The 13,603-nt window shown below is 57.7% G+C and overlaps 5 protein-coding genes across 5 annotated transcripts; 3 read left to right on the top strand and 2 right to left on the bottom strand.

The window, feature by feature from the left end:
- Window positions 1-363: 363 nt before the first annotated feature.
- VDAG_05873 (54S ribosomal protein L31) lies at window positions 364-964 on the top strand (the record flags this gene model as incomplete). Its single annotated transcript, XM_009655270.1, has 2 exons — window positions 364-643; window positions 828-964. 2 exons carry the CDS (start codon window positions 364-366, stop codon window positions 962-964), a joined length of 417 nt encoding a protein of 138 aa, XP_009653565.1.
- A 210-nt stretch (window positions 965-1,174) lies between these two features.
- VDAG_05874 (nuclear cap-binding protein subunit 2) lies at window positions 1,175-1,790 on the bottom strand (the record flags this gene model as incomplete). Its single annotated transcript, XM_009655271.1, has 2 exons — window positions 1,175-1,669; window positions 1,725-1,790. 2 exons carry the CDS (start codon window positions 1,788-1,790, stop codon window positions 1,175-1,177), a joined length of 561 nt encoding a protein of 186 aa, XP_009653566.1.
- A 504-nt stretch (window positions 1,791-2,294) lies between these two features.
- Window positions 2,295-5,011, top strand: VDAG_05875 (uncharacterized protein; the record flags this gene model as incomplete). The annotated part of the gene is made up of 2 exons (XM_009655272.1): window positions 2,295-2,615; window positions 2,666-5,011. 2 exons carry the CDS (start codon window positions 2,295-2,297, stop codon window positions 5,009-5,011), a joined length of 2,667 nt encoding a protein of 888 aa, XP_009653567.1.
- A 2,172-nt stretch (window positions 5,012-7,183) lies between these two features.
- Window positions 7,184-8,760, top strand: VDAG_05876 (uncharacterized protein; the record flags this gene model as incomplete). The annotated part of the gene is made up of 2 exons (XM_009655273.1): window positions 7,184-7,238; window positions 7,337-8,760. The coding sequence occupies 2 exons, from the start codon at window positions 7,184-7,186 to the stop codon at window positions 8,308-8,310; spliced, it is 1,029 nt and encodes a 342-aa protein (XP_009653568.1). The 3' UTR covers window positions 8,311-8,760.
- Window positions 8,761-9,793: 1,033 nt separating this feature from the next.
- Window positions 9,794-13,056, bottom strand: VDAG_05877 (phosphatidylinositol 4-kinase PIK1; the record flags this gene model as incomplete). Its single annotated transcript, XM_009655274.1, has 5 exons — window positions 9,794-9,833; window positions 9,934-10,138; window positions 10,198-12,649; window positions 12,723-12,909; window positions 12,977-13,056. The coding sequence occupies 5 exons, from the start codon at window positions 13,054-13,056 to the stop codon at window positions 9,794-9,796; spliced, it is 2,964 nt and encodes a 987-aa protein (XP_009653569.1).
- Between the last annotated feature and the right edge of the window lie 547 nt (window positions 13,057-13,603).

Raw genomic sequence — 13,603 nt, forward strand, 5'->3', positions numbered from 1 at the left:
CGCACTGGTGCTCTCACCGGGTCGGACACGCGGGGGCGCCTGCTGTGCCGGGGTGGAGCCTTGCCCCTGCCAGCCGGCCAGCCAGTGGACTGTTGGTCGTGGCCCATGCAGGGGAGCGGGAAAAGTCCGCCAGCGAGGAGCGGATTGCCTGACTGCCTGACAGCCAGCTGCGTGCAGGTTCCATCCAAAATTCACAGGCCTGACCAACCTACGAACGACGACGCCGACGACGACGCGACCGTCACTGAGGACGACCCAAGGCGACTCAATCTACAATTTCGAACGCCGACGAGTTTTCAATCGCCCTGCCCTTTCCCCCCCAGAATTCGCCGGGCACGAAAGACGCCCGCAGCAAACACAACCATGTTCGGTCCCTTCCGCATGACCTCCCCCCTGTCGGGCGGCCTCCTCTGGAAGATCCCCTGGAGGCTCTCCAAGTTCCAGAAGCGCCGGCACCGCGAGCGCCTCCGAGCCGTCGACTCTGTGATCGCAACCGTGGACGCGGCGCTGGCGCGGCAAGGCGCGACGATCGCGGCGGTGGAGCAGTGGAAGGCTGAGATGCCGACGGAGCAAGAAATGCTGCCAAAGGACAAGTACACCATGTTCGACCGGAAGGAAAAGAGGTATCGCAAGGGCATTCACAGTGAGTTTTTCCCTTTGTTTTGGGGAGAGGGGATCTAGGTGCGGCGTTGGCGGGTGCTGATCTTTGAACAGAGCTGCCGAAGTGGACGAGGGTTTCGCAGAGAGTCAATCCTCCTGGTTACTAGATGGACGCTCGTGGGGGCAGTATCGACTATACGAGCAACGTTGTTCTCTTCTGGTGACAGTGGGCGTCGCCCTGGCAACATCCGAGTTGATTGGGGCTCTGGCAGGATATTCATGGCCTGTATCAATGGATGCACCGCACCATGTGCAGCTGGGACGGACCGCACTCGAGCAAATGACGCATACGAGTGCTGGCTGAAGGAACGTCTGTGTACAACATGTATAGGTTTTGCTGGGATACCTTAAACCAGCTAGAGGGTGTGGAATTGAATTTGATGTAAAACATTGCAGGATGAATGCTGGCACTCGATTGCATGTCTTCTTGATGTCATGAGATATTCATCTAGCAGCTCGCTGAGGGTATCTACCCTGCCCTACCACTTGTAGCTCGCACCGTGTCCTTGGCCATTTACCTTGTGCGTCCATACTCAGCCTCAGCTCCTCTGTTGTTGTTCTGCACTTCCCGGAGACGCTCCGCCTCGAGCGCCCTGCCATGACCACCGCGTCCCTCGTCGTAGTCTTCGCGATACTCATCACGCACCTGTCCTCCGCTCTTGCCACGACCGTATTGGCGGCCCTCTTCGAAACCAGGGTCAAGATCCGTGCGGATAACACGCTCGTCGAGCTTGGTGCCACCAATGTACTTCATGCAATCCAGCGCGTCCTGGTGGGTGAAATATTCAACGAAGCAGAACCCGCAAGGCGTCTTGTTGAAGCGGTCAAGACCCATGACGAGGCGCTTGATCTCGCCGCACTTGGCGAACAGCTCGTACACCTGCTCCTCTGTGGTGTAGAATGACAGGTTGCCGACGTAGAGGGTCGTCGAATTGGCGAGAGGGTCTTCCTGGGGAGCAGGAGGTGCATCGGCCTCCTCCTCGCGGTCGTTGTATCTTCTGCGCTTGTTCTGCGGGGCATTAGATATACAGTCTTCAGGAACGCCATCCAGAGGAGCGGCTCACCTTGTTGTGATAGTAGGCGCTTGGCCTGTCGAGGCGCTCGACGGTACTGCGAATGTGTTGGGTCATGGTGGTAGAGGGGCTGTCGTTCTGCCGTGGCGATGCGTGCGCTGCAGCCGTTCGCGATCTTTCTGAGACGATCCCTGATGAGATCTGACGTCGGCGGGTATATCGGTCACTGATCAGAGGCTTGTGTGTTCTCGGTTGAGGCGACAAAGATAATATGAACAGGAGCAGGCACTGGCATGAACAGACACCAATTGAAGTCCATGAAGCTCAAGCTTGCCAGCCGGGCGCACGAAAGTGGATCCGATCTCGGTGTGTGTGTGGTTACTTCCCTGTCCGTGGGTCGTGCCTGTCTGGTCAACTGCATTGCGCTAGGCTATGTTTTTTTGGGCTGCTTGGGGCAAGCTTCGCCTTTCACACCTTCCATCCCGGCGGCTGGGCTAACTTCGCATCTTCCCAACTCGCCATACCGCACCGAGCTCACCGTCCAGAGCGACTACCTTCTGAGAGGCACACTGGTTCTTTCTACCATCGACGGGGGAGAATATTCCCAGTCAGACGGCCGCCATGCCAAAGATTAAGAGCTATACGGCTCCATGGCTGTCGCAAGGGCCCGGTCAGCGGTTATTTGCTCCATCTGCAGACGCTGCATCACCCTACAACTCTAAAAAGCAGAACATTCCTGGGTCCAAACGCACGATCGCTCGCCGCGGCACTGAAGTCTTTGTCGCCGTCGGCAAAGAATTGCGATGGGGTGACCTGGCATACTTGAAGGAGAAATGGACTGCCAAACACCCTGGCGGACGCTCCGCTAGCAAGATAAAGAGGGAGGATTCAGATGATCTCCAGGCCTCAATCGAGGAAGCCGCAGCAGCGGAGGGCTTTCGTGTATGATACGTTTGATTCGGGTTACAGATCTAGGCTAACAAAAGGACCAGACCATCAAGACACCCGTCGCGATGGACATCCGACAGCTCATCATATCGCCCGACTCGAACCACCTTGCCGTCTTGACATCGCACACCATCCACGTCTGCGCCTTGCCCGATCCTTCGCATTTGACATCCGATGACACGGGACCTCTCAAAACCAACTTTCGCATGGTTGGCCCGACCACCCACGTTTCGACTGCGGCACCACTGGCCTCTGCGCTGTGGCACCCGTTGGGAGTCAAGAGCTCCTGCGTGGTGACTGTGACGACGGACGCCACTGTGCGGCTCTGGGAGCTTTCTGTAGAGAACCGATGGTCCACCGACAAGCCTACCGTATCTATCGACTTGAAGAAGCTCGCAGATGGCCAAACACTGGACCAGGATTTCACAGCGTCAACCTCTGCCGGCACAGCATTTTCGCCCGACAGTTACGAGATGGAGGTCGCCTCGGCATGCTTCGCCGGGCGTGGATCGGGCGGTTGGAGCCCAATGACTCTCTGGGTTGCTATGACCGAGGGAGACGTGTACGCGCTGTGCCCTCTTCTTCCCGAACGCTGGGCGCCGCCTCCCACTCTGATCCCGTCGCTTTCCGTTTCGATCGTCGCCAAGGTCGCCGCGATAGAAGATGACCCCGACGTTACGGAGCACGCCAGGCTTCTAGCCCAACAGCAGCTCGAGTGGATGGGCGAGATTGACTCTCAAGAGCCTCGCATTATCGAGGCGGGTATCGCCGAACCTTCCGTGGAAATCTACAACCGGCCATCAAAGCCAGGCGCTGTGCCCCGCCTGCAAGGTCCTTTTGATCTCCTCGCCGATCCTGAAGGCGATGACCTTGATGGTCTCTTGACCGATATCCATGTTATTGGAAAGAAAATCGACACGGAGGAGCTCATGATGGGTGAGGATGAATTATTGGATATGGACGAAGGCGAACAAGAAGGCCTGTCCCTGTCAATCGTCTGCCTTCTTTCTTCATCCGGCCAGGTCAGAGTGTTGCTTGACCTGGAGGGCGTCGAGGCCCAATGGCTGCCTCCGAAGGGCAAGAAATCAAGGATCAGTCGCCTCGCTCAGCTTGCCGATCCCCCATCCCTACTGACGTTCCAATCGATCGACACTATGCGGCCAACCGAGGTCGCCGAAGACAGCTGGCCAATGTTCTCTACAGATGTCACATCACGCTATTCTTTCTTTATTTCTCATCACGCTGGTTTGACATACATCTCGTTGTCGCCTTGGGTGTTCCGCCTTGAGGGCGAGTTGCAGGGCGATGTAGAGGCTGGGGCGGACTTTCGACTAGGACTCCTTGTCAATGGACAAAACTCGACCCGCGAAAGGCTGTACACGCAACCATCTGCCGATGTCTTGGTCCCGCTTGCCGCAGCTGTCGCCATTCGCGATCTTGACCTGGGCTACTTCCTGTTGTCAGGAACGGCGTTCGAGCCGATCGCCCTCACGTTTGAGACGCCTGAAGAAGACTTCAGTCCGGTTCGCCAGGAGACTCCTCTGCACGAGGAGAAAATGGCAGACATGCAACCCCTGGACTTTTATGAGCCCCGCCCAGCTTTCCAGCCTTCGCATGCTTTTGGTCAACAGTCCGGCCTCCCAGAGCTTCTTTCCATGCTGCGGAGCTCGCGTCATCGCACGATACTCAACCAGGAAGTGCGGCTATCGCCAGTGACGCTGCAGATCTTGACAGACGCTCACAGGGTGCTCGGCGACGACACACATAAGCTGGCGGTTGCCGTGGCAGAGCTTTTCCGACGTTGCAGCACCTTGCAACAGGAGCTGAAGGATCAGATTTACAAAGCCAACGAAGTCAAGGACAAGATTGACAGGATCTCGGGCAACGACAAAGAGGGCGAGGGCAAGGGCGAGAGCGACGAGACCAGATTTGAGCGTCGCATCGCCCGGGCACAGGACCGGCAACGCGAGCTTGGTGAACGCCTGGAACGCATCAGGAAGCACGCAGGCAAAGTCGCAACACGTGAGCTCAGCACCAAAGAGAGGGCGTTGGTCGAGGAAGTTAAAAGTCTGGAGGCCAATTTGTTGGGCTCAACATCGCGGGATGCACCAGCTGCCAAGACGCAGTCGCAAATGTCTAAGCGGGTGCAAGCTGTGCAGCAACTGCGTGAGGAATTGGCGGGCGAGGTGGCACGGATACAAAAAGAGAGCGAGGTTGCCGAGGGCGCCAATGACAAAGAGGGCAAAGAACTTTCGGCGTCACAGTCAGGCGATCTCAGGATACCTTCGGAGGTCCGAAAGGCCAAGTTAAGACAGGTTCGCGGACTTTTGGACCGCGAGACTGCCCTCGTGGAGGCGGTCACTGCGCGGTTGACTGCTTTGCAGATGTAATATAGTAGTACAGGTAGCCTAGGATGAGAGGCGAGTACCGGTGTTATGACCGGGTTCGGAATACGACCATGAGCGACGAAAGCAAGCATGGAGCCCTCCTGGGACGAGAAGGAGGTTTGGATGCACTACAAGCCACGGGGTCTGGGTGAGGCAACGAGGTGATTGACATGGTTGGCAAAATTCATCGACACTGCCGGAGCAGGGTTTCCCCCATGCGCAGAGGAGTTGAGTGCCCACCTCGTGAGATGTGTCTCGAGCTGGTGGTCGGTTTTGTCCTAGGTTCCATGTCGCATGTTGGTCGGCTGCCTGACTGGCGGACGAGACCTCCAGCATTTTGCTCTGCGTCGGCCCGTACCAGGGTGTGATCTGTCACTAAGTCAAGTGCCAGGGCTGACCTTTCACTGATGAGGTCCGGACCCTTGTTCAGAAGAACAGCCCTTACCTTGTACTCACTGCTTGGTTCCGCCTTCAAGTTGGACAATATGGGCAGCAGAACTGGCGAGGCACTCCTCAATTATCGTTGTACGGTGTCCACGCCTTACGTCTTGGGACGACACCAGCGGGCCCTTGTTTTTTGCTGCCCAACATTTGTTGCGTGCTCGAGTGCCTGATGTGACAGTCATCTCTTTCGACAATAAGGACGGGCCAAGGCCAAGGAGTTTGTCGCACTGAATGAGATGCCTGATCAAGTGAGGCAAGATGGGCGGGAGTTTGAATTCCCTTCGGATACCTGATAGAGGCTGGGAGGCGCGGAAAAGAGACAACATGAAATTCCCTGCCCGTCGCGCCATGCCGGGCGAAGCCATGCAAGAGCTCTGTCATTCTGAGCAGATTCTCTAGGCCGTACGCTGCTATCCCGTTTGGGAGACACATTCCAATCTCCGGACACCCACGCCACTTGGTTCACCGACGCTCACCGTTCAGCACGCGGGAGGTTACAGCAGCATGGGGCGCGTGACGACGCTGCTTTCATGTCGGTTGATACACATGCAAGGTGTGATGTGTGTACATGTCGGCGTGGCGGCATGCTCCTCAACACTACTCGACTCCTTCTGCATGACGATGCCACTGGTTTCGTTCTTGAGTTCCTACCCCCTCCGGTTCGTCGTTGTTTGTCTGACACTATTGCTTGTTGCCCGACCTGTCGTTTGCCTAGTTGGCCATTCCTTTCGACTCTGAGCAAAAGGTCCTGCAGGAGAAGGTGAGCTCCCGATGGGCGAGCGGACCAGTACATGCAGTCCTCAGCGTGCCCTGATTGATGATTTTATGAGGTAGTCAGCCGCTTCATGTTTGGTGGCAGCAGGCCTGTAACTGCGGTTGCCGTAGGTTGCCAGCCGAACGGCGTCCGACGCCTCGCCGACATGAGTTGACCTGGTATTTGGGGTACTGTACATGCCGATGTTGCAAAAGCATCATCAAAGGATCGGTCTACCACGCCGCCTCCCCCCCCCCCCCCCCTTCTGTGTGCTGTGGTGATGAGCGTCGTCATGTGGTACTTGCTGCTCGCCGGTCTGATGGCACAATAAATATGGGAGGTCTAAGACCTTTCTGTGTTCGCCGTCGGCACGAGCCTGAATGTCGAGGAGAGGTGTCGGCTGGCTGGGAGTCCGCCTCACTTTGACTTGTGGCCAGCCCCCTTGCCCGCTCTGGTTTGAGAGCCGCGCACCGTCTGACGAGCGCCGCCGCTCCCTCACTTGAGGGTGCCTTGCTTTGAGTTACCTTCCTTCCCTTGAGGTTCCTTCCCGACGAGGTGCCTTCCTTCCCTGGAGGTGCCTTCCTTCCCTGGAGGTGCCTTCCTTCCCTGGAGGTGCCTTCCTTCCCTGGAGGTGCCTTCCTTCCCTTGAGGTACCTTCTTTTCTGAGGTACCTTCGTTCGGTTTAAGGTACCTCAGTACCTCTCCTGGTCGCGGGCTCTCGACAGGGTCGGACCCGATGAATGTGATCATCGAATCGCACAACAATAAGTACCCGGCGTCTTCCTTCTTCACTTCTCTGCCCTCTCTCATCGTCCTCGGGTATTAAATACCCTGCCCCATTCATTCCACCTTGACATGTGTGGATCTCTCTGGTAAATTCAGCCATCCGAACATGCGGAAGCCCTCCTCAACAACCCTTTATGCTTGTCACGACCCCTATCCCGCTCTCCTCGACATCATCAATGCGTGGGCATAACATGTCATCCGAGTCCCAGTTGCAGACATGGAGCTATCTTCGGCAGCAAATCTCCGGTATGTCTGCTCCAGCCGGTGTCTTCCACCCCTCCTCCCAGCAGATAACCGAAAAAGTCGCTTCTTGCATGGCCAGCTCGCTGATTGACAGGCTACAGATAATCTCAACTTTTCATGTCCTCCTGATGCTCAAATCAGTGTCGTCACGTCTCGAGATCCGGCGGCAAAAGTCTGGCACGCATTGGCTGTCCAGGCACGAAACAACTGCAAGACGGTCGTTCTGATAGACCAGGGATCTAGTGTTGAACTGGCACTCAAGGGTCTGTTCATCAAGTCAGCATATCATGTTCACCGGCACCTGAGCTTGAAGAAAACCTCAAAAGTCTCGCCACCTACCCCCTCAGGCAGGCCGCCTGCCGCCACGAGACAGCCCGAGGAACCCGCCTACGACAGCTCATCAGACGATTCTGACTGGGAAGAGCTCAAACTGCAGGCCAACATCACCCGTGCGAAGAATTTTCTCAACAGGTACGAGACCGGTCACAACACGTCCCGGCCCGTCTCCCTCCCAGCTCCTCCTCCCCCCCTGCCCTCTTCTTCACTGCCCGACTCAGCTCCCAGACATCAGAGCTCGCCGCCGCCTCCGCCGCCGCCTCCCCATCTTCTGCCTCATCCAGCTCCCAGGTCTTCGGCCCATGGCGCAAGAGGCCTTGCCCTGTCCTCACGGGCAACAGTAACAGCAGCTCCCCCGCCCCGTTTCACCACGCACCCCCGCGTGCCCCCGCTAATCCCACCCCTCCTTCCCGTCCGCCTGGCTATCAACACGGCAGCCAACAACGAAGCCGCGCCCCTCAACGTCCTGACAACCATCTCACGCCCAACCCGCCGCGCCCTGCTCATCGGCGCCATCGCATGCGTGGGTCAGCAGGACACGAGCGGCTACCGGGCCAAGGCGCGCCGGGCGCACCTCGACGGCGTCGCCTGCGACATGGCTTTGTTCGCGGCGGACGACCTCAGCTTCTTCTTCGGGAAGGAGACTGTGCCGTTCTTTGAGGTTGAGGTCTGGAGGGAGAGTAGTACGGAGCAGCTGAACTCCGACGCTGATGGTGATGACGACGAAGACGAAGCGTGATTCCTGAATAGAGGCTTGTTTATTTGATTGGGTCTTTTGAGTCTGTTTGCGATTTACACTGAAAGGTTGTCATATGTATAGAGTGAAAACGGAAAAAAGGTGATCAGGGAGTGGTGTCTCGGGAGTCAGTCGCAGTTCTTTTTCTGATGGCCAGTGTATTTTGAGGTCTTGTTGTTTATTCTGCTTCGTTCTTTTAGAGTACGTTTATCCTCAAAATGTAGATGTTCCGAAGTCTTGTCAAGGGACTTTGAAGGTTTTCTGGGGATGAGGGAGTAGGTTCCGTCTGGCGTACAGTCCTGGCAAGAGAGCGGTTTGCATCATCATGGGTGCTTTGGTATTCGCCAATCTCGAAGGGTGTCAGGATACCCTCCGGCAAAGTTCATTTTCGTTTAGCAAACAGGAAACGTGCCTAATCTTGCAGGCGGACGAGATGCCTTTGCCCTCCAGAGCTCCGATACCCCTACCCGAAGTTTCCTCAATCCTACTGTGACAATGTAGTCGTCGCTTCGCCTGACAGGCAACAAAAGCCCACGGCTCAGGCATCACAGGCCAGCCTTGCACACCATCGCATGTCGCCCCTCCGGCGGCCCCCACGACATGTGCAGAGCAACCTCCCTCATTCAGAAAGCAGCATGAAAAAGCGCACACACAGCCTCGTCACCGGCCCTACACTCGACACCGAACTGCCCTCGGACACCACCTCCCCCCGAGATTGCAACGATATGTGACTAAAATGCCCCCGGGCCTCGACCCTTTTCGCCGACACACAACACCTACGCCACCCCTGGAACATCATCGCCTCGTACGCCTCTATCAATCCTTCCCTGTCCTCTCTACCAGGGAGCCGGACGACGAATGGTGTGGCGCCAGGGCAGGCTGCCGTCTACACGGGTCAGTCGGACAGTTTGAGGATGCCTCACGGTCTTCAGCTTCGGACTATCAATAGCAGAAAAGGAAAGGAAAAATGCCAGGGGGCCGGGCGCCGCGGGCTGCATGGTGGCATGGTAGCTACCTAGGCGAGCGAACCCGGCGGGGTGGGAAAGGGGGGCTATGTCAAGATCAATGACAGCCATCAGCGCGCTCGAAGGCGGCCAAACGTTTCCATGCAGCCAGCCACGTCATGGCTCGCAGACCACAGAGCACAAGGCTTCCGCCTACGACAACACGCTCTCGGAGAACACAAAGCCATAGCAGTTTCAGACACCACAATGCAGCTTGGAAATTTCAAAGCCCTTTCAGGGACTCCCGCCTCGGCGTCTGGTCCAGAATCGCCCCATGCTTCTTCTGTTCACCCACGTCCACTCACATGCGCCGCACGCACAAACATAAAGAAACCATCTCTCCCTCTTCTTCCTTTTTGCAAAAAATCTCTCCGGCAAGGCCAGCTGGGGCCCCTGTTATTCTCTAGACACGCATCCACCACTGTTCTATTCCCGCCCCAGAACGCCACCCAAATACGTGGCTCTCGCTCGCCCGGCACGGCCTAGTAGATTCCCTGCGTCCTATACTGGAAGGTATCATAACTGGGAAACATGTCAGTCAAGTTCCTGGCGCGTCAGAGCAGAGAGGCAGGCTGGAATCTTCACGGCGTAGGGGGGCCGCATGCGAAGGAAGGGAACTTACAGTCGCGTGTAGTAACTTCCCAAGGACTTGCCAATCAGGTCCGTCTCGACGTACTGCTCAGCTTCGTCCGCACTGAGCTGGAGCTGGAAGCGCTGGCGCAGGTTGTACGTCGCCTGCGTCACGCCCGCCGAGAAACACGGCATCTTGGACTCGCGACCCATCATGGCCACAAGGTCAATAATGTTATCCGCCGACCGTCGGAGAGCTGCGCATGTTTTTAGTACAATTACATACACGAGACATGAGAGCAACTGCCGGACTCACCTTGGAAGGCCTGTTTGCAGAGCTGCTTAAAGTCATCATAATCCTGCGACCCGATCCCCCCGAGCACGTCAACGTACTCGTGCGTTAGCTTGAATGGCGCTGCCTCGAACCCGACCGAGCCTGGCGAGTTGGACAGCATGAAACCAAAGTCAATGTGCACAATGTGGCCCTCGCTGTCGATGAGCACATTGCCGTTATGCCGGTCCTTCAGCTGCAGGATATACGATATGATGCTGTATGCCGCAAGCGAGCGCTTGAACGCGTCAACGCCGGCTCGGTGCGGCTCGCTCTCTGGCGGACCGAACGCCTTGATGAAGTGGTCCTTGAGCGTCGCCAGCCGCCGTGACCGCTGGTTTGGTACTGCCTCCATCATGGACATAGTCAGGCTGCGCTTGATCGAGTGCAGCGACACACCGTTCGTAATCGTCTCGACGAGACCTGAGCTCTCCCCCGTGACGAGGATGCGCATCAATTTGACCCATACGTCGACACCTGCATCGATCCAGATCTTGTGGCACACCTGGATCAGTTGACACGCAAAAGCCTCTTGCCGAAGGTCGTCGCCCGTCTTGATAATGACGCTGATGAGGTCCCAGTTCTTCATCCAGCCGTACGGTGATGTCTTTCGAATGCGCTCTTTCTTGGCCTGCCATGCCTCGCCAAAGACGGCCGCGCTGGGGTCGTCCCGATCACTCTTTCGCTGCAGTCCGCCCGTTTTGATGTCGTTCTCCATCCGTGCCAGACCGGCCGCCGTGTTGACATTTGTCTCAGCTGGCGTCGTCTCGTCGAGGTCGGGATCGATGGCGGCCTGCGCCGCTGAAGCCTTGGCGATGATCGTGTCAAACGTTGGCCCCGTGCCATCGTCCAGGTCGAAACTCTGTTCCTCCAAGGTCTGCATGCTGGCAATGATTCTCGTTCGAATGGCTGCCACCTCGCCCTTCGGCCTCTTGCCGCTCGTCGCGTCCAGCTGCGCGAGCATCTGCGAGGCCGTGCGCATGTGTGTCGCCAACGCCGAGATATCCGGCTGGTCTACTGATGTGTTGGTGCGGGCCGTAAGCGTCATTTTACGCGACGGTCCCGGGCTGCTCGATCGTGTGGAGCCACCCGAGCTCCGAGGAGTGGCAACGTCCGAGACCGTGCTGGACATTGTCGTGCCGCCGCTCGAAAGTCGCTGTGGATGGTTGGCTGCAATATGCTTGCCCTGGTATTTGCTGATCGGCTCATCGTCGGATGGTCTCAGCAGCGGCGAACTACCGAGATCGCCCGACACAGGCTCGAAGACGCTGTCAACCACGGGATCAACAGGTTCCAAGGCCCGCGCAAGGGCCGGTATCCTTCGCTTCGATTCGGACAAGTCGAATATGCGTCTTGAGCTCCCCTCCTCGGTGACAAGCGTGGCAAGCAGCCTCTGATTGTCGACCGAGTCTGGGTCGAACGAGAGGTCGTCCCTCAAGACTTCGACCATGAGGAGAAAGGGCACCTTCTCCGCGCTGTTCAGTACTGTCGCTTCCGCAGGGTTCAGTCGTACGATTCGATGATGTCGGCTCCTGCTCGGAGATCCATTAACGAGCGTTGGCGGACAGATAACCGGCACGTCAACCTCGGCCGGCAGATCCTGCGCGATCAAAGCAAGCTCGGCACGCAAGGCGCTGAGCCGCGCAGGCTTGGGCACGATGACGAGGCGGTTGGAGATGCCCTCGAGTGCTGTGAGGAGTTGGGTCTGGCATCGGAAGTAGTTCTGCCGCAAGAGCCCGACTTTTTGGTTCCATGTGAGATCGGAGACGTCCAGCCCGCTTTTGGGATGGTGTGAATGCCTCCTGGACATGAGCTTGCCCGGACGAGCCACAATTCCGGCAGACACGGGGGTCGATGGCCGAGTGACCATGCGCGGCGACCGCAGCTCCGGCAGAGGCAGTGAAGAAGAGCTGAGGCGGGCCTCGAGCGACTTCATCGCCAGGGCGGATGGTCGCTTGGGTTCCGTGGGTGTCTTGGCCGAATCACCCGAGTTCTGGCGAACGATCGATGGCTGCGAAAGGCTGTGCGGCGGTCCTGTCGGGCCCTTTGGGTCGGGGGCGCTTGTAGTTCTGCTTCCGTCCTTGATGCGCTTCGACCGAGAGCTCACGGCCGTCACGGTGTGGGCGCGGGCAGGCGGTTTCGCGCTCTCACGTGTCTCGGATATGAGGTCCTCGGACGGTTGGGGCTTGCGAGCTTGCGCGACGGCCAGGGGTCCAGCCCAGGAGGGGAGCATTGGCACGGCGACACTGGCGAGGACGAAGCTGGCGAGGACCGTGACGGGCAACGTGTTCTCCTTGATTCTCTCGTGTCGAGCGGCATCGGGCAGGCCGAAAACGATATGCTGGACCTTGTTGTACACCCGCCGACATGTCTGGAAGGCCTTGGCTTGCGGTGTCAAGGAGAGGTCGTGCAAGTATGTCTGAAAGAGCCAGAATGTCTGCACCATAAGGTCAGCTGCTTGTTGGTGACCCCCCTTGAGGCGCCTTGCCTAGTCATGAGGGGCAACAAACCAAAAGGGCGGCGGTGACAGATTCCTGACACAAGTCCAGCAGAAATTCTTCCAGGGCCATGGACTCATTGTCGACGCTGATTATAAGGTGGCATAGCTGCGGCAGGAAGAACTCAATGTCCTCGTAGGGGAACTGTCGCAACTTATTGCAGAGCACGTAGTGGATGCCAACGTGATCGGCATAGCGGCTGGTGGGAGGAGACACACGATGATTAGCGCTGGCAATTGACGGAGGAGACGGGAAGGATGGCTCACGAGAGGTACGAGACGGAGAGGAAGGGATTTGAGTTGAAGACATCGGACTCGAGGAAGCGTTTGAGCAGGTCCCACGACATTGGTTATACGCAGCGAACCAACGAGACTTTAAGGCGAGGCGAGGCAAGGCGAAGGGGGAGGGGAGAACTGCGAGGCTGAGCTAGGGCGGCCTCATGGGTGTTGCGCATGGACCGGTTGGACGTTGGGGTGGTTGAGCATGGCTGGGTGGGCGAGCTCTATGGGTGGCTGTTGTTGTTCTTGAATCTGTTCGCGATGGGAAGAGGGCGATGGTGGGTGGCGGGTGGTTGTTGGAATTGGTATTGGGATTGGAATCTCGAAATGCGATCCTGTTAGGTTTGGGGGGGGGGGGGGGGGGGGGGGGCCTCGAGCCGAGTCGGTCAAGCCAAAGTCAGTCGTCAGGGGGCCTTAGTTCCAAAGGGCCACCTGGAGCAATACCTACCGATTCCTGGCAGGTACCGGCCTGCAACCGCCTCTCTAGGGTGCTCTACCACTGAGGGTGCTTGCTTTGCTCTGCCCACCATGCCCAGAAGGTGCAGGCAGGCAGGTCCCGGTAGTAGCAAGGCTGCCCGCCTCCTGTACCAGGCTTAGCGGGCGCTGCAGCGATAG

Source organism: Verticillium dahliae, genomic scaffold (assembly GCF_000150675.1).
Source record: "Verticillium dahliae VdLs.17 supercont1.11 genomic scaffold, whole genome shotgun sequence".
NCBI classification, from domain to species: Eukaryota; Fungi; Ascomycota; class Sordariomycetes; order Glomerellales; family Plectosphaerellaceae; genus Verticillium; species Verticillium dahliae.